At 44.0% G+C, this 27,550-nt stretch overlaps 1 protein-coding gene across 3 annotated transcripts in view; it reads left to right on the forward strand.

Annotated features, from left to right (window-relative positions):
* Positions 1-27,550, forward strand: part of fto (FTO alpha-ketoglutarate dependent dioxygenase) — a 118,288-nt gene that overhangs the window by 4,770 nt on the left and 85,968 nt on the right. For 2 of the 3 annotated variants that reach the window (XM_071488459.1, XM_071488460.1), the window contains exons 2-6: positions 15,534-15,611; positions 15,698-16,733; positions 19,063-19,188; positions 23,760-23,839; positions 24,366-24,509. In XM_071488459.1, coding sequence (XP_071344560.1) covers positions 15,534-15,611; positions 15,698-16,733; positions 19,063-19,188; positions 23,760-23,839; positions 24,366-24,509 — 1,464 coding nt within the window. Of the gene's footprint in view, positions 1-15,533; positions 15,612-15,697; positions 16,734-19,062; positions 19,189-23,759; positions 23,840-24,365; positions 24,510-24,943; positions 27,197-27,550 lie in introns of those variants that run through there. The other variant, XM_071488461.1, reaches the window with a different exon arrangement.

Here is a 27,550-nt window from a genome sequence, read left to right on the forward strand (position 1 = left end):
CCTAAAGTTCAAATGATGCACCAAGTTACTGTATATTACCCATGACATGTTTCTCTCTGTTAATGATGTTGATGACATCCTGTTATCAGCCAAACAAGGGTTGGGTTAGAGTCTCATGATCAGCGTGAGAAACGCTGCATGTCGATCCCTCACTTACTACCACCTTTTTCTGTATGTTCACATTTGGTCTGCATCTGGAAGGATATCAACTTTTATGGCCCTGCCTGCATTATCTCAAGGTACATGGCTGAGATGACCTGCCACAGACTTCCATATGTGGTTGTGGACCTGTGATCTATACATTTAAACGGAATAACAGCGATAGCCTTATGCTAGGCATTACAGCGTGGTGGCTGTGGGATGGGACTCCATAGTGAGTCATACTGTGACTGAAAGGGTCATGTGCAGGGGGTTCCTCCAGCCAACAGCTGCCGTCTTCTAGCAGCCTCAGTCCATGTAACATTCTTTCTAATAAAAAAAAATGAGCCGTGATGCTTTAAAAAACATTGAGAAAATTTCTGCCAGTGAATTACTTTGCTTTAGGCACCGATACTTTGGTATATTGCTTAGCATTTACCATGCAGTTGGTTTTCTCCGATGGAAGCAGTCACTAGGATTGTCCAAACAGCCCTTGACAGCTTACGTGTCTGACAGCCCCTACCGAGCACCTCATATTAGTGTTGAGGCATTAGGCACAGATGTCAGTGATGTGGATCATGCAAACTGGCCGACCAGATCAGCCGTCAGATTCAATGAGATTACACTGAATGTGACCTGCCCAAGTAGGGTTCATCTGTCATGCATGTGTCCCGTCACAAGAGAGACACAGAATAATCAGTTCAATCAATAGATGGTTGGTGGCTCATTGGACTGGTGCTGAATAAACATGGGAATGACCCTCTCACCTCATACACAGAGGCTAGAGCCTCCAGGGAGTTCATTAGCCACTCGAGGCTATGATCCGGATGAGTCGTTATTTTCCATTTCTGTTTGTTTGGCATTCTGGTGTGTGTGTGTGTGTGTGTGTATGTGTGTGTGTGTGTGTGTGTGTGTGTGTGTGTGTGCACTAGGTTTGGGGCATATTGTGTAGGTTGAAACAATTGTGTGAGGTGTGGGTTTGTGTGTGTCTTTAAATTCACGGTTGTGTGTGCACTCACTCTTCTATGTGTGTGTGTGTTGAGGCTGCTGTTGTGTGAATGCTAAAATAATTGAACACATAAGTGTTAAAAATCAGCAATAGATTTGTTTAGGCCCACAGATATGGGAAAAATGAACAGTAACAGAGGTAATATTACATCAGAATTATTCAATTCCAGCCTCCAAAGCAAAATAATCAGTAATATTCAATACTAATAATCAATACTACCAGAATTCCCAGAATCCTATCTGCCCTGGTTATTGCTAATTTTAGCTAATGCCAATAAAAGGGATTTCACTATGCAAAGCCACCTGTGTAGGACAGAGCTGTCTACATGCTGTTTATTTGTGAATTTATTTTCCTTTGTAATGACTCACCTTTCCAATAAAAGTGCCTACTGCTACGGTGCTGCCCAACATCTGGTTTCAATGGAAAGTCCAAAACCCTCCATTCACAAAAGCTGCAGGAGACCAGGTTCACAAGGTGCTGTAAATAGTAACTGTTAATTTGTACATCATAAGTTCTTTTCCATAAACGTGAGCAATGAAAATGTGCTAAAATACCTGGCCTTTAGCTTATTGCTTTGTAGAGGCTGAACATGAGAAGTGTCTCTTTTAGCTGGAGCCAGGTTTTAGCACTGCTGTTAGTGTAGGCAGCTTTGCCAGCTGGAGGTACACTGGGCATTCTTGGCCTTCCCTGCTAACCACCATTAACAAAATGTTACAAATGCAAAAAAAAAAAGAGTCAAAAACCACTCAAATATAACATTAGCTAATAGAAGACAAACATAATGTATTTTGAAAAGTGAGTTTTAGTGTTCGAGGCATCAGGTGCTTTGGGTAACTGCTTCCATCCACTTCTGTAACCACATCAGCTTCCAGTGTGGAGTAGGCGTCCTGGTTGCATTGGATCTGCTTTCATGGAGCTTTTTGTATTGCTCGTTCCAGCATTTACTCAGCATCAAGTCTTTGAGAAGTGTCTGCTCACTTCAGGTAGTCTGTTCATGTCTCAGTGATTCTTCCTCTGGGCACCTGTGTGTTTTTTCTTCATCAGCCTAACTTTTCCTTGCATATGCCAAGGAGCCAACGACAGCTTGACTGGCATGCTGTCAGACAGGCGATGCCTTTTCAATGGTGGAGCATCAGCCCTTTCCTGCGAGCTTGTGTGTGTGTGTGTGTGTGTTGATCTATGTGTCTGTGTAGAAAAGTGGGGGTATTGTCAGGACGTGACCGCCACACTTTGCATGTTCTTCTCGAGACAGGTGCTCCTGGGTGAGCACTGGTGCATGACAGTTGCCTTTCATCGCTGTCTTCTTCACACTTAACCCCTGACCAGCCCTCCCTTCTTCCTCTTCCTCTTCATCCTCCTTTCCTCTCTCCTCCCTCCCTCTTTCCTCAATGTCTGACCTCTTCTCACAGCGCTTCCCTCGGCCGTCCTGAGTGATGGACTGCGAAGGCTGGTGGGCGAGTTGCGCCTTTGTATGTGGTGGTGGTGTGGTGCGGCAGGCTTGTCATAAGCCTAACACTGTCAGGCCATGGAAACCTTGTGCACGCACACACACACACACACACACACACACACACACACACACCAACACCACAACTTTTTGTTCAGCAGTCCGTAATTCCATCCACTGGTGCTGTCAAGCACTTGATCAAACGTGCATAAAGAAAGGAGCCCCTTGGCTGAATCCCATCTTCTCTCCTCCTATCATAATGTAGGCAGATTTCCCCTCCTCTGCCTGTTTCTTCAACTCTGTTTATTCAGATGAGCCTGACTGGGGGGCAGCGGGTCACATCCACTTGCCTTGCTAAAATGGTCCTGAATTGAGGGTTGTCTCCAGTGAGATGGAGAGAGAAAAAACACAAGGAGGGGTTAGGAAGGGCTGCCGAACGGTCATGTCAGGGCTGTTTTCAGGGCTATGTGTGTGTGTGTGTGCCTGTGCTATGGCAGGGGTAGGGGTTAGGGAGTTTGAGGGTTCAGTTGTCAACCCCTGTGTCATGCTTGCCCTGGCCCTGTTATGTAGAGGGCATCCACTGTCATTTGTTGCAGGACTGTTTGAAGTGGACTGAGCCACAGAAGCATAAAAAACAGTCAGCACTCTGTGAGCTCTCAGGTGCCTTCATGTACCACACATTCATTTAAAAGTACAAACTCCTTCTCTGCAGGATCTAATCCCTTATTAATTTGACAGTCAAAAGTTTGTGTCTTATCTGGTTTGGCTTTTTAGAGATATTTTTCCAGATTGGCCCTTTAATCTCCGTCGCTACAGTGTGTGTTGAAGATGGAGACTGATCCAGATGTTTTCTATAGCACATACTTAGTTTTTGCGTTGCTTCATCTTTTGTTCTTTGAGCTTCATCATGTTAAGTGAAGTAGGTGGATTAAAGTCATGCTTGAAGCCAACTTTGGGAAGACATACACTAGGTAAGCTTGTGTTTTTTCTTAACAGTCATTCTGTACTTTCAAGTTTTTTTAAGTTTATCCCACAGTGTGTGTCTGTGTGTGTGTGTGTGTATATCTATGTTTGTCATTGTAGGTGTACGTGTGCGTTCATCATCTGACATACATCTCCCACATTCTCTCCACTATGGAAAAAAAACAGCAATGGTTAAGACTCCTTAAACTTGTTGTTGGAGTGTCAGCGAAGACATGAGCACAGCACACACCATGAGCTTAATCCAACAACAGCCTGTCTGCCATACTGTACGCCCGCTATCTGCCGCCGAGTGGACCCCTTCCCCACAACCATTGTCATATATAGGGGGCATTGTCACATAGGAGATGGACTCATGTAAATGCGATGACAGGCTAGTGTCTCGGCTGACTGACAGCATAGAGGGATTGGGCTAATCTGAGTGACTGATTCGAGGCGCGCAGCGGCTCGGCTGTCCCCATAACTCCTGAGAAATAGACAGCTTCAGCAGAGTTATCTGTGTTTGTAAGTCCTTCTGCTGCGCTGGGATGACAATAGGGATTAGTGCCAAGGTTCTTTAAACTGTTTTTTCTATTTTATTTTTGGGAGGGGGGAAGGGGGCCTCTTATCGGAGTCTCGGCAGGATGCTGCCGCCGCCAGTTTTCCTTGACTGTCAATTAAAGAGGGGATCATTAACTTCAAGGGTATAAATGTTCTAACACTGGTATTACGTTGGGAAGCTAAGTCGCTGACAGATGTTCCAACTTTAATTCTCCACTTGTTTTTTTGTCCTTTAATTAATTTATGTATCACTATTCGGGTTTTAAATATTTTCTCCCCCTGTCTGCTCTTTGTTAGCCTGTAATCTCAGTTACCATGGTAGTCGCAAAGACGATTGGGCCTTGTCACTCGCCTGTGTTTCGTATGAGGTTCAATCGGCTAATATATTCAATATCACCCAAACTGAAAGGTAAACAGTATCTAATGTCGTGTGTGTTCCTGCACTGCCTCAGTGCAGCCTGGCGGCGCTGGGCGGGAGGAGAACAGCATGTCTGCCTACGGTTCTCCAGGCTTTTCAGGAGGACCCAACAACTTAGAGCGGTACTTGATAAAAACAAAATGAGCACAGCTCGTATCTCTGTACATGTGTGAATTTTTGGGAGGTAAACAAAAGTAGTGTACTACTTTGGCTCTTTTTTTTTTTTTTTTTGGAAGCTTTGTTTGGTGGTTGTGAAGCATGAGTATGACAACTGTGGTTGTGGTTTTCCAGCACAGAGCTGCGACGGGACACAGTGAGGTGTATACCGCAGGTAGCCACATAGAGAAAGATAGAAAACTGGAGGAGGAGCGACGTAAAGGGGAGTGGGAGAGAGATAGGCGACAGAGACTGCTAATGGGCAAAGTCTCTTCATCCACTGCTTCTGCCATCTCCACCACCACCCTGTTCTCTTATGACAGCTCTTTTCCTTTGTTCTCCCCCTCGGCCCACTCTCTGCCGGGGATTCGTGACAAGTTTTCGCGGGCTGATCAAACACTGCGGTGACACCTGATTAGGATATAGCGCGTGTTTACAGTCGTGCATGGCGAGGACCCCCTCCTTCTCAGACAACAAGGGAGACTTCACCTTGACTAATTAAATTTGCACCTGCAATGCCAGCTGTGACAGCTACTGGCGGGCTGCATTTATTTATGTCATTCCATACATACTTCCTGTGACGTTCATAGAGGCTGAGTTTGCACTAGCTCATCTGTTTACACACAGTGTGGGTTTCGTCAATAGCTGTCTTTATTGTGTTTCCATCTGCTGTGATGTTGGGCGGGGGGCAGGGGGGTTGGTTTAGTCCTGCACCATGGAGGCAGGTGTCTGCAGCTGTGGAGCCACTGCAGAAAGCACTGTTGAGGAGCAAAGAGGGGAGGACGATGGACATGCATGACCACAAAATCTTCGTGTATGCCAAGGTGTGGATTACTGTGTGTAATAGCTTTAAAAATAGCTCATGATAACTAAAAACATATTTTATTTGCATGTTTTTGCAGTGTAACTTTAACATAAGTGATTTCCAAATACATTTCTTCCTTTTAAGTGACAAAATTAAATTTCGAAGCCTACTTCAGGTAGGACAGGTGGCACAACTTGCCATGTGAAAATAAATTTGCAACATTATGGCATTTATTCATAAAAACAATCTCATGTAGTATAATGTAGTTTTTAGCAGTAGGCAGTGGATGGTCTAATTTTATTAGGGTCAGTTCTGCATGCTAACTAAAACAAATTTAATTCTGTATTTTCTCTTGTGAGTCTGTAGAAGCCCTTGTTTAAAATAATGTGATTTGTGTGTTCCTCCATCAAAGTGTGTGTGTGTATTTAATCATGCATTAATGTGCGTACATACAGAGTGCCTGTACATGATCTGCCTCTCAGAGAGTGTCTGTGTGTGTATCTATCTAAATCAGTGTTGAGAGTGTAAAAGGCCACAGCTGAAGTGAGCAGGACATCAGTCACCCAGTAGCAGAAGACAGGGCCTGGTAATTTGTGGCTGCCACCCCCCACCCTCTCTCTCTCTCTCTCTCTCTCTCTGTTGGTCCCCCCCCCCCCCCCCCCCCCCCCCCCCACCAGCCCCCATCCTGCCTCCCCAGCCTCAAATTGACCAGGCTCGACTGCTGGTCATGCTGTATTACATGGGTTAGATGAAGTAATTATTTCTAGGCCACTGACTACAAGCAAGATTAATAGTTTTTGAAACGGCCATAATGGAGGGCTGACCCACCGTGACATAAGCATTATTTCAAGCTCACCTCAACTCTCATCCCTCTCACCTCTGGGCACCGCCAGAGTGTGATTTATACCTGGGCTAATGAGGGGAGGGGACCTAGGAGCCCAGGGCCACCAGCCTACCAGTGCAGTGTTACAGGCTTACTCCCCCAACTGAACAGACAGTGGGGTCACTTGAGGAAGGCTGGTGGAGTGTTTGCTTGATTGGGTTTTGGAAACAAGATGTAAAAGTAAAATTTTTGAACATCATATGTTGAGAGTTTACTTGAAACATGAATGACTCAGACCGTTCTCTGGAAATGATTTGTGCAGCCTGAGTTGTCTTGATTGAAAGAATAGAACAATATGCTACTGATGTTGAATCCCCCTGTCCTGGGTCACTTCATCGATGCACCCTCTGCCCCTGATGCGCTGGCGCCTCAAGAAGCACAGAAGCTGGAAAGTTGTCACTAGGTGGCACTTGGACATCATGTTATCAGATGCTTTCTCCCCTTCACCCCCACCACCAGCCTCTTCCCCTCCTTCTCTTCCTCCCTCCCTCCTTTCTTGCCTCCCTCACTTCCTCCCTCCCCTCTGTGCTAAGTACACCTCAGATGTCATGGTGTTTTATTTTTATTGGATGAGGGCAGTGTGTAATGCATTCACCTCCGTTCCTGCCAGCTGTTAAATGCCCCAGAACATGGTCTGGCCAGGCTCCGCCCCGTTAACCCCTCAGATTGGCTGTAATAATTAGCAGAAGTGAACAGTAACTATGGCGTCTAGCGAGGGTTTGGGACAGCTTGCGACTCTCTGATTCGTACGTGACAGAATGGTCCATCCTGCCCTGGTTTAAGTGGCTTGGGTCTGGCCACATCCCTCCTGACTCCAGTGCATGTGTGTATTTTGAGCTTTAATATTAACCCTCACCTTAAACACATGCATGCGGTGTGGCGCCAGCAATTACATTTTCAAATGGCTGGGTTTGTAAACCTCCAGGATGTTAATCTGTCACCATTCAAGCTACTGGGAAGAGTGAAAAGAGGATTAAGCTATTCAATTCCTGGTAGAATATTTTCTTTTGTTCAGAATGAGTGAAGGAAAAATAAATAAAGAAATGAGGTGGCTTCTCAAGCAAGACAAGTGCCGTCTGCTATACTTCAGGATTTGGCTAATGCCATTACAGCAAACTTATCTGCTTCAGGATTCCAGGAAGACGGGCTGACAGTCGTGTAAACAGCCACAAATCATATTCGGTCCTTAATTCAATATTAATCTGAGGTCACATCATAATGCCAGTTTATCTGGGTCAAAGACTACATGACAGAGATTTGGACCTGTCCTAGATGTTCAGTCCACATCTGTTTTGCACCGTATGTTTTTCTGGTGGCTTAGGTGGTTGTTGGTATTTAAACCTAGACCGCTGCTCTATCTTGTTAATTATACCATGGTCAAAAATACATTGCAACAAACAATTCAAGAGGCTGTCTCTGTTGTCTCCAGAAAAATACACGATCGAGTTGATTGCAGAAAAGTAAAACAGCTTGTCACATTTTGATGGATGGCAACTTTGAAGGAAAATTGAAGCGGACAGGATTCTCTCTATTTTTGATATGTTGTATGATCTTTTGATGTTTTTTCCCTCCAAAATGGCTCATTTTATGCCGCGGTGAATGTGACATACAGCCAAGTTGATGGTAAAATATCCTTGAAGTGTTTTGTCAAGCGACATACAGTATCAAATCTTATGTTTAGCATAGGGTTATAATATACCACATGATAATTGTCACAGCTGTCAGGCAGTTCGGCACAGTACCCCTGCCTTAGCCCCTCGTTTACCCTTGACTCCCAACCCCTTGGGTTGGATTGCGCATCATCTTTATCCCAGATGAAGTACCAGACTCGGTAGTGTCAGAAGATGATCTAATATGGAGCCGAAAGGACACAGAGCTGGGAAATCATCGTCATTTGAAGAGGTTGCTTGTCACATGATGGGTTTGATCAGCCTGTGCTGCGGTACACAGAGCCGGGTCTTTGCACTGTCTAACAGTGGTACTGGATTAGAGACACAAGCCACTTCTACTGTGATCAGTCACTCACACACAGAGACACGCGGCAGGACTGAAATCCTCCTTGCACACTTCATCCACATCATGTACAGGCATCTTCTTCAAGCCTACTGTATGGAAATGAGGAACACCACTGTTGACAATGATAGTACGTGCCAGTTTTTTTTTTTTGAAGTCATTTTTGATGCTTTATTCTATAACTTACAATATATCATAGCTGCAGTGATACAGGTACTGCCTTTAAATATAGAACCAGGGTGTGTTGGCCTGTAGCTGTCTGACCTGCCTCAATGCTACTGATCTGTGACATGTTGAGACAATGGCAGTGTGTGTGAAGAGTCGGGCCCTACACCCCTCAGACACTGCGTATGGCTAAGTGCTATTGAATTGTTTATTGTCACAAATCACAAACCTTTCAATGACCAGGTGCGACCACCGTACACCCACACGTCCATCCATCCATCCAGCTGCTCTACACTGAGCGATGTGTTGGTCTGCTGGGCTCTGAGGAGCGTAACGTTAGCCTCTGGAGCAGGGGATTTTAAACGCTCCACCTGCTTATCGATTTCTTCTGCCCCGCTGAGCCAGCCTGGCTTGGGCTACAAAGAGGGAGAGAGACAGAGAGAAAGAGAGAGAGAGAGAAAGCAGGCGTGATACAGAGGGGAAGGGCAATGTGGTGGCCTCAGTCCTCTGGTCCTCAGGTCTGTCCTTGACACTGCCTGTGGGACAGGCCTGGAGGACACCTCTTGTCCTCCCTGTAAGCCCCGCATCTAGCTCCTACAACTAGCCGGCCCTCCCCCCTGGGCCAAGCTGCACTTTGCACAGCCATATTGATTTTTTTGGAGGGGCAGGAAAAGTGTGGATGGGTGGGGAGAGCGAATGAATGGAGGGGGGGTGGAGAATTGAAGGAGCTTTCTAAAGCACTGACTTCTCCTTGACTGCACCTCGAGACGCGACAACCCTGTTAGAACAACTCGATGGCCCTGGTGCCCTGCTGAAAACTGCTAATCACAGTCTTTCAATCAACACTCTCCTTCCTCTCTTCTCTCTCCTCCCTCCATCTCTCTCTCTTCCTCATTTTCTCAGTCTTTCCCCCTTTCACCTCGCTAAACCGGACCCCGCCTGAATACCAAGGGACTGTGTCTGCATTAAAACTGGCCATTCCACATGGAAAACAGCTGACCTTGTGAAAGCATGTTGTAATGTGGAGGAGAAAACTAAAAAGCTTTTCTCGATCGACATAGTCTTAATGGAAACATTATGGCCTGGCCGCAAACTAACAATTAAGGCAAAATGGCAAATGGCCCTCGCATGTTGGCGGTGGTAGCCAAGAGTTCGCACAAACGTCTCTTGTCTCCTGTGATGATAAGGCTGCTAGTTCGAATCCTGCACCAGGTGTAAAGCTCAAGATGTCCTTGAACAAGATGTTTGACCCTCAGAGAAACTTTTTATTGTCTTCAGAAATCTTCAGATATACTGGGCAGCTCCTGTGTGTGAAATTTGTAGGTATGTGAGTGTGAAGCAGCTAGTGTGTTTCTGATAAAGAGCCTGCTCAGTCAATACCTCCCGGATAAATAAAAAGGTTATGTAAGGAATACATCGACAGATCTCTTAAATCGCCCTCCTCTCTTTCTCTTCTTTCCCTCTCTTTCTCTCTCCAGATTTGACACTTGCTAAAGGTCACAGAAACATCTTTTTTTCCCCTTTGAGGTGTAGATAAGTGTGAAATAGAAGTTGACACCACAGACACATTGAAAAGCACTTAAACAGAGTGGCCATGTGCCAACCTGTCTGTGTCTGGCTTTGTGCATTTGTAAATACTTTTTAATGATTGATCTGGAAACCTGGGTCTCTCTGTAAGCCTGTCAGGTGTGGTGAGAGAGATGGAGAGTGGGAGAGTTCAAAAAACAGATGAGGTCCAATACTTTTTTTTTCCCTCCCCCCTTCATCTCTTTCTCTCTCACATGCACACACACTCTCGACCTGACAGAATTACATGTACCTTGGGATGACTGGAAGAGTAGCTTTAAATAAGTATGTGTGTGAGACAGTGTACACACGGCTCACAAAGAGAGCATGGGACAGGCCTTTTGATGTTTAGTTTAACTGGCACACAAGGTGTGTGTTAGTTTACCTTATCTCCGCTTATGTGACATTTTTCAAATGTGAATGGGCCCCAGTAAAGGTGGTCAGATTGTGTGTGTGTGTGTGTGTATGTGTGTGAATCTAATTAATGACTGGCAGCGGTCCCCCACTGCTCTGGTAATGTGCTCAGATCAGTGATATAAACAGGGCGTGAAAGGTCTGCCCAGCGCCAGCCCTTTAAATGACTGGCCGCTTGTTCAGGTAGATGGATGGAAATGTTCTAATATTAATGATCACGTCCCCCGCCGACCTGTCGCGAGGTGAAATGAACAACGCAGCCTTCAGCCTCCAACAACAATTAATGGGCCAGAGCCGGCCTGTCTGCCATTTGTCATCACTTACCCCACCTGTGGACCCCCCTCTGAACACATGCTGAACGTGTCTGTCGATATGTACACAATGTTCACTACACTGATTTGAAAAAATATGCAGTTGTTAATGAAGCAGCATTCAACCTCAGTTATTTCTGGGTTTTTTTTATACCAATGTACCAATTTTTAATGAAAAGAAAACAAAACAAAAAAAAAGAACGTGTATCTACAATATGTCTATTTGAGAAACATGTTAATCCTCCGTGTTTGCATGGGTTAGACCTACATGCCAAACTGAATCTGTCCATCTCAGGTTAATAGAGATTATCCAGAAAAAAAATGGTATCAGTGGAAAAGTAGCTGAAAGCCAATGTGATAGATGTTCCTGGCACCGTCCTCCTGACTGACCCCTGGCTCTCACAGTCCAATTCATATTCATGGGCTGGTCCTGAGCAGGACGGTGAAGACATGGGGTTACACATTACCGACGCCCCCACTCTGAGGTCAACTCCCACACATTCCAGTTAGCCATTCACCAGTGTGCCCTGTTAGCCATCACACTGAGTCACAACTTCTAGCTGGTATTCTTAAAATAAATGAATGCCACAGGTGGCTGTAAACAAAGAGTCAGAAGTGAGAAATGGTTAATTTTTGGCCCTGGATGTTTTGTTAGTGTGGCATACATGAAATGAAGACGTATAATCGGTAAAAATAGTTTGTTGTAACTAGCTGTAACTACTACTGGAGCTGCTGCTTTTGTGTTGTTTGTGAATAAAGGAGTATGGACATATTTTAGACATGCTCTTAAAAAAAAAAGTGTTATAAATGATAAAACTCTGCAGCAGCCTCTGCCTGCATGTGTGGTTATGTATGTGTCTGGTATGTGTGTGATGGCACCTAGGTGCTGTGTTATCTCACTGTGGTTCAAGTAAGTGGCATACTCTGAAGATGAGGTAGACCTTGACCTATATAGACCTTTATGGAGCAAACTTAAATGTTGTTAGCCGAAGGGTCGTGGGATATTGTTTTTTTCAGATTGTTCTACGTGTCTATGTTTTTTTCCTCAGTTCACATTCAAAACTGAAATTCAAGGCTTCTACAGACTTCTTTTTGCGTCATCCAAACACAATTGTTCTGGTGGAGTGGGCACTCCCTGCCCTTCTCCGCACCCTCTGTCGCTTCGCACATGCTCCCTACATTCTTCGATCCGGTGCCAAATGGAGCATGGCGGAAGCGCCTTTGATGTACACGGGTAGTCTGTCTGTTTGAGTCTGACGTTTTACAGCCGGCTTGTCAAAACTGTTGATTCACCATCACTTTTGCAGAAGAAGACCAGTTCTGAAATGGGTGTCACACAAGTACCAATGGCTTGCTGTTTAAACACAGCGCTCTGTTACACACCTATCTCTCATCACAGTTGAGTTGACCGAGGTTTTCTGTCTGTCTGCACTCTGAGGCACCAGTATTGATGGAGGTGCTGCCTTTCTTTGCTCGGATCTCTTGAATAAAATATGTTGTTCCTCTTGTCTTACATTGTAGAGTAAGAAGAACATACTGATATCACAAAAATAAGAGGTGCAACACTTTATCTTAAGAGACCAAAAAAAACAAAAAGACCAAAAAGTGTGCTGTGGAAAACACGAGACTGCATGGGGTGAGAATTTTACTTATAAGGCCCTCCTCAGGCCTCACTCTACATTGTAGCTTTTATCTGCAGTTATGATGCATTAAGCAAATCTAGACAAGCCCTCTAAGATTCCTGTGTCCTCCTTCAACAGTCGTGCCACTTCCAGTGCGTTCCAGTAAACCTCTGGGGCAGACACAAGTGAGACTGGAAGTGCTTTTATCCCCACAGCAGCGGAGTTATCTGGCTATTTTGAGCCATTGATGCTTAGTGCTGGACATTAATCTACTCTGCAAAGAACGCTTTGAAGAAAGTGTCCGTTGAAGTGTCACAGATGGGAAATAAATGAAATTAATAAATATATGGTACACAGTTTGATATCTCTTATAGGCCAAGATCAAAGCAAACCAATTGAGTTCTATTCTACCTAATATGTTTTTCTCTGATAAACAGTCCGGCTGAGGGAATAATCCCATCAAGGAAGAGAGAGATTAAAAAACGCATCAGATATATCACTCAGTGCAGACGGTTGGCACGGGTACCGTGAAGTATCCACGTTATTATGGGATTGGTAATCTCGTTTCTTGGGTCTGAGTGGAAATGCAGACCTTTTTTTTTTTTTTTTTTTTGTGCCTCATGGTTTTCAGGCGCAGACACAGGAAGACAGACATGGCGGTTCTCTGACACTGCAAGAGTCCATCTGCTTGAGAGGGCTCCGGTAACTTCTTGTCTTTCTTTTTTTCTGTGGAATTTCTGAGTAGCTTGATGTATTTGACAGGTGTGTGACAGCCCTGGTTGTGTGCATTTGGGGTTGAGGCATCATGCTCGCTACCCTGGCTGTGTATTTTTCAGGAAGGACATGTATGTGTGTGTATGGGAGCCCTACACACACACATACACATGCAGTATGTAGGCACACTTTTGTGCATGTGTATAGAGCAGTGCTTTGCCCACTCTGAATAAAGCCAACCGTAATGATCTTACTGTAGAAGTGTGTGTATACATGCGCACATCTACAGTAGATGGATGCCAGGATTCAGACTCACAGCAGGACACAGATAAACACACACACAGATACACACAGACGCATACACATACAACACTAGCCCAGAGCCTCACCTTGATATCCTGAGCTTCTGTCATGAGTTAGAATTTGACACCAATGAATGTGTGTCAGGTTGTCAATTTCTTCCAACAGCCTTTGAATGCAGTCTGGCCATGAATAGTGCATGTTGTTTTGTTTTTTAGATTCCAACTGTCTGTGAGTCTGTCTTTTTTTTTTTTTTTTTTTTTGTTCCTGAGGCCTGTACGCTCATGTGCATCCTTTAAGAAAACTTTCAGCAGGTGTGTTATTGTTTAGCCTAAAGTAAAGATTCAGACCTGAAGGTAAATTCACCAAACGGCCTCAGATCTGATGCCCTCCCATTTCACCGGCCTCTGTTATCAGCCTCTGTTTCCCTCTCTCCTGTCTTTATTGCACACGGTTTCACCATTTGCCCTCTTTTTGATCCAGTCCCACCCTTTCTGAGTCAGGACACACATCTTTTTATACCTGCACTTCAGTGTTATTAACAGGACATTTTATTTCACTCTAAAAGTCAGAACATGTTTTGGTAGCCGGTTCCCACATTCGCTGTGTTGGCATTATAAGGGCAGAAGAAATGTGAGATATTTGGTCTCTGAAATATACACAGACTTTTGTTCCCCTTAAACTGTCACATACATTTGGCGATTAATCCACAGGCCATTTGCCCAAAAACTTTAAGAGATGTAAAAAGACAGTGGCATGCCTGTGACATTTCTCCTTCTCCTGCTGCTGAGACACCATGCGGAGGCCTGTGCGTGTGTGCACCCGTGGGGAATGAATAAGAGGTCACGGGCCCACAGACAGGACGTACAGGAGGGGATGAAGAGGCAGGGCGGGGAAACAGTTGTGAAATTTATTTGGGCATATAGTTTTTATGCCAGTTGCCATTGGATTTACAGGTCAGGATGGAATGTGGCCCAATGAAAGGTGCTTTGATCCCTCCACCAGGTTGAAGGTTTTATTGGAGGAGCTCTGTATGGCACAGGGCATCTTTTATAAGGTTGTGAGGAACCCCACGGCAGCCTTCACAATATCATAAAAATGTGAGACGTCAATGAAAGTGACTTGTTACCAGGTTTCTGTGATATCACAGCCAGTTTTGAATGCATCATTTGTGAGAGCTCATTCATTAATAGAAGCTTCAAATACAGAGTTATTCCGTGTGTACAATTTGATTCTAGTTAGATTTTCTATTAACAATACTCAGCACAGGCAGTTATCGTACATTTCACACTATTAGAGTTGGACTGTTTCGAAAGAACATATGTTCAGGTCAGGATATTGCAGTCTTGTACTCAGATGTTGTCTTTTCAGTACTTTAAGTGCCAAACCAGAAGCATTACAACCAGATGATAATATTTATTCCTTGATAATAAGATTATTCATGAGCAATGTTTTTTGCAGATAGCAACGTTGTGTTGAATTAACACATATAAGTCATGCAGAGAGAATAGTGTGATGATTTTAGAAATGTAGGGCTCAGGTAAATGCATACATTTTGAAGTATTTGGGAGTTTGGCAGGGACTTTGTAAATGTGTGTTTTTCAACCTCAGCCTTTAAGTTTTAGAAGTTGAGGGTCTTAAGCTCTGTGTAGTTTACCTCACTGTATTTGATCAGAAAAGTTAAGGCAATTGTTCACTGACATCAAAGTAAATATGTAAAAACAGACAATAGTGAAGTGCAGTAGGTCCTCAAGATTCAAGATTCAATTCAGTGACTACAATGACTCCAATGACATTGTGTAGCAATCCAGACTGTTCATTCTCTCATCACAAACAGCAATTAAAAAAAGAAAACTGAACTAATTTAAACTACACAATCTATGAATAAAATATATGTAAAACAATATGATGCAATAAAAAAAGCAGCTGAGATAATGCACTTGAGGATATTGCACATTTGCTGAGGCACAGTTGTCCTATGTACAAGTACTGCAGCCAGGAATACATCTGCAGCTGCTTATCAGTCTGTTCTACTGTGTCCTGTTCCACAGAGGCGGAAGTTATTGCAGGAGTTGGGAGACCAGAAGATCCCCTTTCTGGGACCTTCGGACAGGGGCTTTCAGCAACTGGTGAGCCCGCCACAGTTCCAGATAACACTAATGATCTGTGAACCTTTGTCACAGTCTCATTATGATAAAAATGACTTGTTTTCCAGTGGGACTCCAGTTACTCTGGCCTGGTTCTGAGGAGATCCTGCTCGCTGCCTGCCGAGCTCCATGGTCAGGTGCAGGCAGCTCTGCTCACCCTGAGAAGCAAAGGCTGCCTCCTGAGGGATCTGGTTCGTGTCCGTGACCGAGATGTGTTCACCGCCGTGTCACGGGCTCTGCTGGGTGAGCCGGGCCACACCTACCGATATCTGGACACACGGCTCTTTGCCATCCCCTGGCACAGTGAGGACACTGAGGTCAAAGGACAAAACTGTTGTGACCCTGACTTGAGAGCTGCTTGCAAGGCATTGTGGGAGCTTAACACCTTCTTCTGCTCCGACGTGTCTCAGCTGAAGGAAGGAGACAGGCTAACGCAATGTGCAAAGGGGGAGGTCGAGGCCAAACAAGGTAAAGAGGGGGACACAGAGTCTAAGCACAGTGAAGACTCCAAGAACAGTGAAGGAGGGGACTCAGAGTCCAGACAAAGTGAGGAGGGGGACACAGAGTCCAAGCACAGCGAGGAGTGGGACATTGAGTCAAAACACAGTGAAGAAGGCTGCTCTGGGTCAAAACAAGAAGGGGAGTGGGAGACTGAGTCCAAACACAGCAGCGAGGAGGGAGAGACCTCCCAGGTCAAACCAAGTGAAACCAGTGTTGCAGCAGGGTCTGAACAAAGTGAAGGGAAGTGCCCTGGCTGGGCGCCTAAGGCCATCAGCGACACACCGACTGAACCTGTGGGACTGGGGGTCCAGGGGAAACCTGTGGCCCAGCTAAAGCACAGCCTGTCAGATTACCACATCGAGGACAAGGAGGAACAGGCAAGCGGGCAGGGCTGTTCCCAGCCCAGTCCACCGCAGGTATGCACCGGTCCAGTCAAGTTCAATGTCACCTTACTCAACTACATGGACCCGGCAGCTATGAGCCAACTGAAGGAGGAGCCATACTACGGCATGGGGAAAATGGCAGTAGGGTGGCACCACGATGAGAACCTGATCACTCATTCACCAGTGGCTGTTTACAGCTATAGCTGTTATGATGACAAAGGTAAGAGTCAAAGCTGAAATAGTGTACCGTCATAACTGTGCTAACTGGACCGAACTTTGAGAACCATAAATTCAACACTTAAGAATCTTTTATTTAAGACTTTCACACCTATAATCCAAAGTAGATCATGCTAGTTATTGTCATGTTGTTTCTGAAATTAAGATCCCTTTTTCTCTTTTACTTCAAAATTCCATCAACTTATCTCAGCTGCTTTATGGTGGATCAGATGCAGCTAACCTTGTGTATTATGGCCCTACAGCAGCGCTGTAGCAGCTGTAGACATGGCCTCTGGTGAGGCAACCATCAGATCCATCTATGTGATAGTGTCAGGGCATTATCAAATGTCATCACCAGCTTGCTGCTGACAGCCTTATCGCCGACTGTGCGTTGGGAGATCACAGACATTTGGATCTGAGCTCTTAACACACACTCAATGGTGCAGTCTAACAAACAGGCCTTATCACACAGACTGCATCTCATCTAAATCATTTCCCCAAGAAATGATCAATGTGCAATTATCTGATATGGAATAATGAGCCCTGCTTTGAAAAGTGTTCCTGACTGTACTGTATGGATAATACGATGTCCCCTAATTATGGAATACGCTCCCTTTCAAGAGCCGATCGTATTTGCTGATCGAGTTGATAGAGAATCTCAGTGAGAGAAGAACTTTGCTCTCTAGAGCATATGCAAAACTGTAGCGCCATATGAAAAAAAGACATAGGAAACAGGTTTGACTTACAATCAGGTACATGTTTTCAAGTTAGCATAGTATACAATGTAAAATATAATATACTGTACTTGGACAACACTGTTTAAGCTGAGTCTGCATCTGTGTCTTGAAACTGTAATTTTACAGTGTCACAGGTGTAGTGCCAACTGCTCTGACATCCCAGCACACTTTACAGCTGGGCTTTCTTCACTCGGGTTTCTTAACCAGAAACACCTGCTCCAGAGGTCTGCTTCGATGATTTGTTTTAAGCCATTTCAACTCTGACCCTGTGAACATGGGCTTCAAGCACTACGGCGTAACACTTCACCGTGCTCAGCAGCTGTGTCTTTTCTAGTCTTAAGTGACCCCACGGCTCGCACAGACTTTAGAGAGGAAAGACTGAGCAGAGTGCCATAGAGATATATTCCAGTTGCTGGTTCTAAAGGGCTCACAGGACCAGCTAATGAAATTGTTACCTTGAGGAATGTTGCACTTTTAGAGAAGAAAGAAACACAGCACCTTGGACATCTTAGATTTACAGAGACTAGATGTTTTGCATGGCACCTGCTTCCTTTGAGGGTTTTTTTTCTCTTTGAGCAGCCTCACCTTTTTTTTTTTTTTTTCCCGCTTCAGCCTGCGAAGTGTTCTGTGCTGTGTTTTTCCCAGCTGCGCTGATCCAAAGGAATCTGCCACGACTGAGTGTTTTCCAGCAAGGAGGATGATCTCCCACCATTCCTGAGGCCGTGGGGAGTGCTGTCATTAGCTGGCTCTCAGAGCACAATGGCTGGAAATTAAGTTACTATTTATCCGTGCTGAGCAAAGGAAAAGGCAGCTGTGGGGCAGAGAGGCCCAGAAAGACTTTAGTATTGATTTTGCTGAAGGGTGTTGGCCAGCCAGGCCAAATCTTGTTTTCTTAGTATGCCATGTAAGAATGGAAGGAGAGAGAAGAACAGAGGAGGTGGTTACAGTGAATGGGTTCAGAAACAGGAATATCATAGGATACCTGCTGTCTAATAACACACTCTCACACACACACTAAACAACATCAAGGGCTTTTATCCAACTATTTCCTCTTGGACAGCATAATGATAGCATAAAGATCCTGTGCTAACAGCCAATATGATCACAGCAACACATATCATCTTTGCCTGGTTCTTAAGTGATTCTTACTTTCTGGAGGCAGAGATCTTACATCCATTGTTTGGGTGGTATGGATTTAATCATTGCACTCCTTTGTATTTAAAGTGGCAATCCTTTATTATTGTTTTTTTTATTTTGGCTACATCTTTGCAGATGGTCAATGGGCACTGATTTACACAGATTTAACATGGTGCTAATACTGTTTTCCATCTATTGCATTTTATTGCAGATGTGGGAAAAAAATCTTAAATCAATTAATAGAATTAATATTGTCTTAAATTATTGTCTTATTATTATTATTTATAAAGTGATAAAACACCTTTATTTACATAACAATGTGAGAAATATAAGTTTAAGCGTATTGCATTACATTCAGTTTAAGTCATACTGGATGAAACTATCCACCTAGTGCCTGGAATGTGAATATAAATGTAAAATGCAAATGTTTCAGTGAGTTGGGTTGTGTATGACTGACAGGTGAGAGCAGTGAGGGGGGCAGCGGTGAGAAGGCATGCTGGAGGATTGGGCTCAAAGTAGCCTGGGACATCCACACACCTGGCCTGATGCTGCCACTGGAGTCTGGGGATTGCTATTACATGAGAGGTACTAAATCTTGCTCTATAAACACACACAAAGACACACACACATGCACATGTAAACACGTTGCTCACACAACTTGGCCACATTCACCACCATGTCTGACGTTGGAGGAAGGAGCACTTTTATTACCCTGTGTTTTAGTGTTTCTTGTACTTTGTCCCAAATGACCCATGCCAGCAGGATGCACTTCAAACTCACTCCCATGCTCTAATCTCTATTCTCTTCTAACCCTCCCTGCAGGAGAGATGGAGCTGAGGCGTGTATGTGTGTGAGCGGGGTTACTTGGCCCAAACACGGAGCTTTAAGGTTCCATGAAATTGTGTGCATTAGAGAGGTTAGGAAAACCAAATGTTATTTTTTGAAGTCCTGTGACCCAGTGCTGACTATGTCTCAATGGAGAGGACAGACAGCGAGCCACAGGGGTGTAAATCATAGCTTAATGCTTTTGGCTGCAGCAGACACCTCCACCCTCCTCTTTTTGGCCTCGTGGGCCCTTCCTTCCAAGCTTTCTCATATTTTCTGAGTGTGAGGACATTTATCCACATCACAGCGGAAGCTTGTGTTCAGCTGCGCAAGAAGTTAGGACCCCTGGTTGGATGGATGGGGGATTTATTATTTTTTCAGGGCACCCTGCTGTCATAAGTATATAAGGATAGACATAGAGTAAAATCTTTAGTCAGACCTCCCTTCATCTGCTCAATGAATTACTGATTTTTTTTATTTCTAAATTTAAACAACAGAAATATTTCAATTACCAAAGCCCTTGCTTTTTTTTTTTTTTTTTTTGCTACTTTTATTCTCCAATTTGGTTTGTCTAACTCTCTTGTAATGCAGTCACTACTAACTGGTGTGGGCAGACATGTGTCTCCTGTGATATACACACTGTCCCAAAACTGCATCAGCATAACTCTACTCTATATTTACATAGAAATCAATACAACAAAAGAATTTCCTTCATTTGCTTCTCCTCTTATTTTGCTATCTAATCTGTTATCCATCAACATATGTGGTAATATATTGCATATGTGTTTGACCTTGTGATTAGAGAGGCTTTCATGTGATTAAAAGATCACCGTTTTGATCCCTTCAACAGCAAGCACGTATATCCATCTGGTATACAGTCACATATGCTGTCAGTGTTTTTTATGATGCGACCGAACCCCTACCTGTGCTCTCTACGTAAATGTCATAAATAAACTGCTAAGATTTACAGCAGCTTTCAGCTTCAGAAGGTTTTAAACAGTGTTACGGGTTTAGACTCAGGACAATGTAACTGAGATTATATCAAATACATGTTTGGGGGAGGTATGCTGCATATTAAGTCTTTTTTGTGTGCTATTTTTTGTTAAGTTTCATTTTGTTTTATAGCAATAGAGCTCTTTCTAACCTGTGATAATATTTTTACAAGAAAACATACAGTTCTTCGAGAAAAGGTTTGGGTGGAAAGGTTATTATTGTTTGCCACAAGGTAATTGTAACATGATTGCTTGAGTTAGTAGGAGCATTCTGCATAGTGATAGTAGATGTATTGATATATATGAGGCCAAATGTGCAAAGATAAATAAAAGGCAAAGAAAACACTGAATACATCTATGTATCATTTAGTATATCTGTAGCACCTTCAGAGAGTATTTCATATCCCTCCTCTTTTTGCACACTTTATTGTTTTTTTTTAATGAGCACTTCAGAAATGTTTGCAAATTTATCAAAAACCAAAAACTAAAATCTCAGATTCGCAAAAATTATTCAGATGCTTTTCTGTGACTCCAGATTGTGGTCAGGTGCCTCATCTTTGCTTCAGTTATCCTCCAGATGCGTCTAGACCTGGACTGGAGTCCACCTGTAGCAAATTTAACTGGGCAATTTCAATAACTGTGAAATGGAGAAGTTTGGAAACACCACAGTCTGGTCTGGTCAGTGATTGGGCAAGAAGGGCCAAGAAGGGTCAGGGAGGCGACCCAACAGTCTCTCCAACAGAAGTCCTCTGGAGAGATGGTAGACAGAAGTCATTTTGACTTAAATGCATTTGACAAATAAAAATGACAAATGATCATCAAATGACTCTCAGTACACAAAGATTCCGATGAGACTGAACGCTTTGAGCAGAACTTCAAGGGCCATGACTAGCAAACACAGGGACAGACGCAGGGACAGCAAGACTGGCCAGAATTGAGGGAAGGTGAATGGAGCCAAATACAGAGAGTTGCTTGAAGAGAACCTGCTACAGAGTTCACACCACCTGAGCCTGGAGCGACGGTTCACCTTTCAGCATGAAAATGACCTGAGCCACACCGAGTGGCTTAAGTCAAGACTTAAACCCCATGGAAGACCTGAAGATGGCAGTTCACAGATGCTTCCCAGCCAATCTGACAGCGCTTGAGAAGATGTATGAGGAGGTATGGGATAAATTGCCCGAATCCAGTCCAGACTTCCCCAAGAAGACTAGAAGCTGAAATTACCACCAACAGATCAACTTCTATAAATACTCTCAAAAAAAAAAAAAAAATCCAAAAACATTTGTTATTATGGATTATTGAGTGTGGAGTGATGGGCAAAAATTTGATCTATTTACAATTAAATCTACAGCACAATAAAGAAGCCACAAAGAGATGCTGCTGTATCTAACTGATAATTTGATACCTATCGATTGTATCTACATTAAGTTACAATGCTGAGATTAGCTTTCAAATATGCCTCTAGTAAGTGTTTTTCAATCTGAATCAGTTCTTTTGCAAGTAAGGAATAGGAAGGTTTTAATGAATTCCTGAAGTGGACTCTTTGAAGCTGCTATGTTTTCATCTGAGAGCAGTGATGTCTGTACCCAATATTCAGCTTGAAAGGGCTTGAAGCCGACCTTCTTTAGCTGGATAAGATTTACAATAGAACAGTCAGTTTCAGGCCAACCATGATAATAGAGTGATGGGCTGTTGTGCAGACCATTCTAATGGGACTTGACTGTCGCGGATCAGTGGGGATTTATGCTCCACTTGGTGAGTACGCCCTTGAGAGGCCAACTGCTGCACAACGATAGCAGCTCACACAGTCCTTGGCCGTCTGTCGCTTTGTCAGTCTACCTGCATTAAAGACTTGGCACGGTGCACGAACATGTGCACGCACCTATAAATTTGCACACATTGCATGCACAAAAATAAACGCCCTCGCACATGCAAAGAATGTGGTCCCCCTACTTATTGAATGGAGGATATACCTCCCCTCCCCTTTCAAACACACACGTACACCCACCGACAAAGCGATCACCACTAAACCAAGTGTTAAAATATATTGTACCAGTGTTTTAGTGACATACACCATATGATAAGTAGTTTTGTGGTATTAAAAGAAAACGACAGTGGTGTATGACCACAGACACCATAATGTCTTTTCAGCACCATTTGTCGCCGGCTGGCCCTTTTGAACTGCTAATGTCTGAGCTGTTGGAAGCAAATTGAATCACCATCATTTCCACCCAAATGGAATTTCAGTGGTTAAAAAAGAACAATGCAAGTCTTGACACTGGGCCTGTTCAATAATCAGATTTCCAGCTCCCAATGCACAGGGGGACTGGAGAAAAGAGTTGACCCAATATATTTAAAAGCCTGCTTCCTGGAAAAGGAGGACAAGTGGCAGCAGGCGCAGGGGTTGAAAGAAAGATAAATATTTATTACAGTTATCGAGTTTGCCTCTACTCCCTCCTGATCCCACTGACGCATCAGACGCGCCAAGAAAAGAACAGATTGATGGAGATAATTTGTTATTGGATATAAACAGTTTTAAAGACGCAGAGTAATTCTGCCCAGAGACCTAATCCTTCACAATCTCATCAGGGTGAAGAAAACACCGGCAAGTTGTTTTGTTTGTCACCATCTTTTTTTTCTCCCACCAAACAATAATATCTTTCTCCCAAAGCATTTGGCTGTTTGACTTTCAAATCACAGGCATTAGCCGGTGTACTCTTGCTCAAGGCGGGTGTAAATATGCACATGTGCTGTGAATGACAGCTCTGTCATGGCTAAATTAATTATTGGTATGAGGCAAATAATGGCAGAGCTGCGAAACATCTATACACACAAAGAAACACATGGAGGGATACACAGGAAACAGCAGTAAGGCCTCTTTGTAAAGCTCCTGTGATATTGGACAAATGTTTGTTGGTATGGCTCTTCCATCTTGACAGATTGAGCACGATCTGGTTTTGTTTGGTAATTAAAATTATAGTACAATGCTGCTCATTCTATTTGATTCGGTGCTGGACCCAGCGCAATCTGTCTGAGAGAACAAGATGATTTAGTTGTCATGTTCCCTCATGCTCTGCTTTTCATCTGTTTTTCTGTCGTAATCAGTCCTTTTCCTTTTATGGTCTCCTCTGTTCTTTATTACAATTAATTAAAACCACATCAAAATAAGAAATCTTCACTCTTATTCGATTCTCGTTGCTGCTCTTTTGTGTTCTACAGTGCTTTATTTTCTGTTGGGTGAATACTCTGTTTACTGTTCCTCGCTGCTCTTTTGATGATTACTGACTGGTGGTGTTGGTGAGAGTGCTCTGACAGTTTCCTCTCCCTTGTGTTTATCAGATGACCTGAACAGTACCCACCAGCACTGTGTCCTAGCTGGAGACACTGCACGCTTCAGCTCCACGCACAGAGTGGCCGAGGTGAGACGCAAACAGGCCTGAAAGGGAGAGAGTTTAAAAATTTGTCGTGCGCTCCAACTGTCCCCTTTGGTTTCAGTACGGACTGCTGCTGGTGCTTACACGTGGTTTTAGGCAAAGACTGCATAAAATAAAAAACCTTCAACACAAAAAACAAAAAAAAGTGATGTTTTCAGTGAAATGGAAAGTGATACCTTGTACACATAAACTTGTCACCTGACCTTATAATCCACTGAGAAATACAGAGGCCATGATCAATTAAATAAGATCTCCAATTTTTTTTAAATCAACCATAGTCTAAAATGCATTCAGACGTACAGTACACTGATACAGTCTTTTGTTTTGTGATATAAATATATGTGATGGTGACAGCAGCTACATTAGATCATGATGAGTCGAGTAACATTTAAGGGGTTCGTCATCAACACCTCTCCTACCTGGTAGTTATTTTTACATGCTACACGGGTTCAAGGCTTTAGGTAAACCCTGCGTGGCAGTTATTTGTATAACACTGTCCCTTTCCTACCAGTGTTCCAGTGGGACCCTGACCTACATCCAGTCACGCTGCCAAGAGGCCCTGTCCAACCTGCACACTGACCCAGAGACAGGCTCCCACAGCTTGCTGACCCTGTTGCCGACAACGCTACAGCACTGTGAGGAGATTCACAATGAGGTGGGGACATGGTGGTGTGTTTTCACATGCGTGTGTTTGTGTGTGTGTTTTGCATGATTGGGCACACATATTGTCTGCGTTTTTTTCATGATTTCCTTTGTGAGTGCGTGGAAATGTTGACATTTATTTGTCCAGCACTTTTAAGTCTGTGTAGGAGCTGACTTTTTTTAACTTGTCGTTAATGTGATTTACCTTGACGCACCGCTATTCATGCACCAGCGTTTGGAAATATATGGAGCTTGTTTTGGCTTCGTAGAGCACCAGATGAGTGATTGTGGTTTTCCACAATGGACAAGAGAATATATGCCAGAAAAAGTTTATGGAATAACATGCCAGTCCGTGAAAGTTTTCATATATTTTTCTGTGATCATGAACCTGCCTTACACTATCTGAAATGTCCTGATACTTTAATCCTCACCCATCTGGTATTCCAGGGAGGTTAAAAAGTCGGAGAACCATCTGTGAATATGCCAGGATTTCAGCAGGACAGGATCCCAGATATTGTTGTGGAATATGAAGAAATGGTTTTCGGAGTCACTGAAAATTCTGGTATTCTGATAAATAACATTGATAAATATCTTATAAAGGAATTGGATTTATTTGAACAAACTTGCATATATGCTTTGGATGTACACACCTGTGCATATAGTCCAGAGGAATCTTTGATGGGACAGTAATGAGAGGTACATTACATATTACATTTAATTGAAATTACAACCTAGGACTTAAATAATTGACCTCTCAAACAACATACCCATACAGGTAATTGAAAGTGTGCTTTTTATACAATATGGCAGAGAATGTTTTGATGTGGCTTCTCCATTTCCTTTGCATCCTGGGAGCTCCTGACCATGCTGGTGGTCCTCTGTAAACAACAGAATGAGAGCTAGCCAGCTTTCCACCTTCTACTTACCTTGTTGTTTCTACTCAGGGAAATGCCTCCAATATGAAATCCAGGTTGTTCTCATTTGTCCCGGCCTGTGATGGATTGTAAGGCAATAGCCTCTCCATATGTTATCTCAAGATGGAGTCATGCCCCGCTCCCCTCCCTAACCCCTTTTCACACAAAACAATGAGTGATGCTGGCTTGGGGTATTGAGGGATGGAGTGAGGTCAAAAACAGAAGAACGTGAGGGGCCGTCTGCGGAGCCACCGACCTCCTGTGTTAGCTTGCCGCGGGCCAACAGTTAATATAGCACTTCACCTCTCCCCCTTTTACACCCGTGGGCTCAAAGCACACATCTGAGCCGATGCTAGCACCCAGGCCCCTCAGCGGGATGCCATGACAGATGAGTCTGACGTAAGGTTGTTTAAAGGTTGTCGACAATATTAATTATTCAGCACTGCCAAACAATAGGGCTGTCTGTGTCAGGAGGAGTGCTGCGCTAGTTAAACTAGCAGCACCTGCTAGTTCGCCGCATAGCGCCACAGGATTACCAAGCGTAGGCCCCCACCAGGAGGGCAAGGCAGGTTTATTTAGGAAAACAGAATGCTATTTATAAAATAGCAGGTGTATGTGTATGTACGTGTGAGTGTTTATGTAAAGGGGGGCGGCTCTCGGGGGCTCAAGCCTACCCTACGTGGCACTCGCAATGATCGATGTGGCCATTTGTTTAGAGTTGCCCACGAGAGCAGAACACCCACTTAAATGATGTATTGTTGGTGGAGTTATTTATGATGGCGGCACACTTTGGCGCTTGGCGGGTGCATATTGCGCAGGTCGTGTTTGACATGGACGACCAAGGAGCGAACAAGCCTGAGATGTGCAGGCAGCCTGACCCTGGGAGTGCCTTATGGGCCTTTCCTTAAAAAGTGCTAAACAGCAAGCTAGTACTGGCTGACATGTCAGGGATACTGTGCAATGTGGTGCAGAGGGAGGGGGAGTGGAGGTTGACACTTGTCAGAGGCCGTGGGCGGGTCTGACGATGATGAAGCAGAGCGTCTGCCATCTGAGTATGAGTGTTTGGGGATGGGGCGGGATGTCGACTTGTAGTAAGGGTTGATGGGAGACAGAGACAGAAATGAGGAAAACTGAAGTTCCCACCTGTTTGTTAAGCACGGTCCTTTTCACTGTCTCTTTTTAATCTTACCTCCTGTCTTAGGTGGTGGGGGGGTAGTCTAACATAGCATCGCCACACGGCCCCCATGTGCATGTTTGGCTTTGAAATGCTAATCCCAGACACAAACGTCTTGTCTCATTTAAAGCCACTGTGTCACTTCCCAGGTGGGTGTGTGACAGAGTGCCCTGAGGGACCCCCTCTAATGATGCTAGTCCCCCCACAGTAAATATTGAAGGGTGGGACAAGGATTCCGCACATGTTCTGGCAGAAAGTAAACTGTGTGGAAGCAGGAGTGTGTTTCACCTTCTTATGTCCTCTTCCAGGCCAGAATGTGTCCCCAGGCTCTCAGGTGTTTGCTTTGGCTTTGGAGCACCTACACTGAGGGGCTTATTGTGGCAATATCATTGTAATCTTATAAATCACCTCTCAATAGTTGTGCCAGCAGTTTGTACACTGTGCTTGTTATTCCTCTTGTATTTACCAGTTTTATTACCCTTTAACGCTGTTTTTAATTCATGTGAGACATGTTTATTGTTCATCCTGCAGGTTTATTGGGTTTTTTAATGTCTTTGTACTTCGTAAGTTTGTTTTGAAAGTACAACACAAATAAAGATCTACCCACACCTACCCCTGTTCTGACTTCTGCAATTCTTCCGCGATTTAGCTAGAGATTTCCCATTGTTTTTAGTTTTTTTGTTTTTTAGATTTAATTAACTGTTGCATCTGTAATTTAACGATATCAGTCGCATTGATGTGAAAGTGCTCCCCTACAGTGGCAGTTAAGACTGTGGTAGCACCTTTACCAACGTCTGTGGCCTGTAAATGTATACAACAATGTGTGGATGTATAGTACAACCTAGCTTTTGTATGACCACTCTGGCAAGAGTGTGATTAGAGTAAATCTTGTGCCTGGTTACTCACAGAGAGCTGGGTGGAGCAGTGCTCCTGGCTGATGTGTGAGGAGACCCAGGAAAGGTAAAC

Source organism: Trachinotus anak, unplaced genomic scaffold, assembly GCF_046630095.1.
Source record: "Trachinotus anak isolate AG129_WGS33_773 ecotype Australia unplaced genomic scaffold, CSIRO_AGI_Tana_v1 ptg000011l, whole genome shotgun sequence".
Classification (NCBI taxonomy): Eukaryota; Metazoa; Chordata; class Actinopteri; order Carangiformes; family Carangidae; genus Trachinotus; species Trachinotus anak.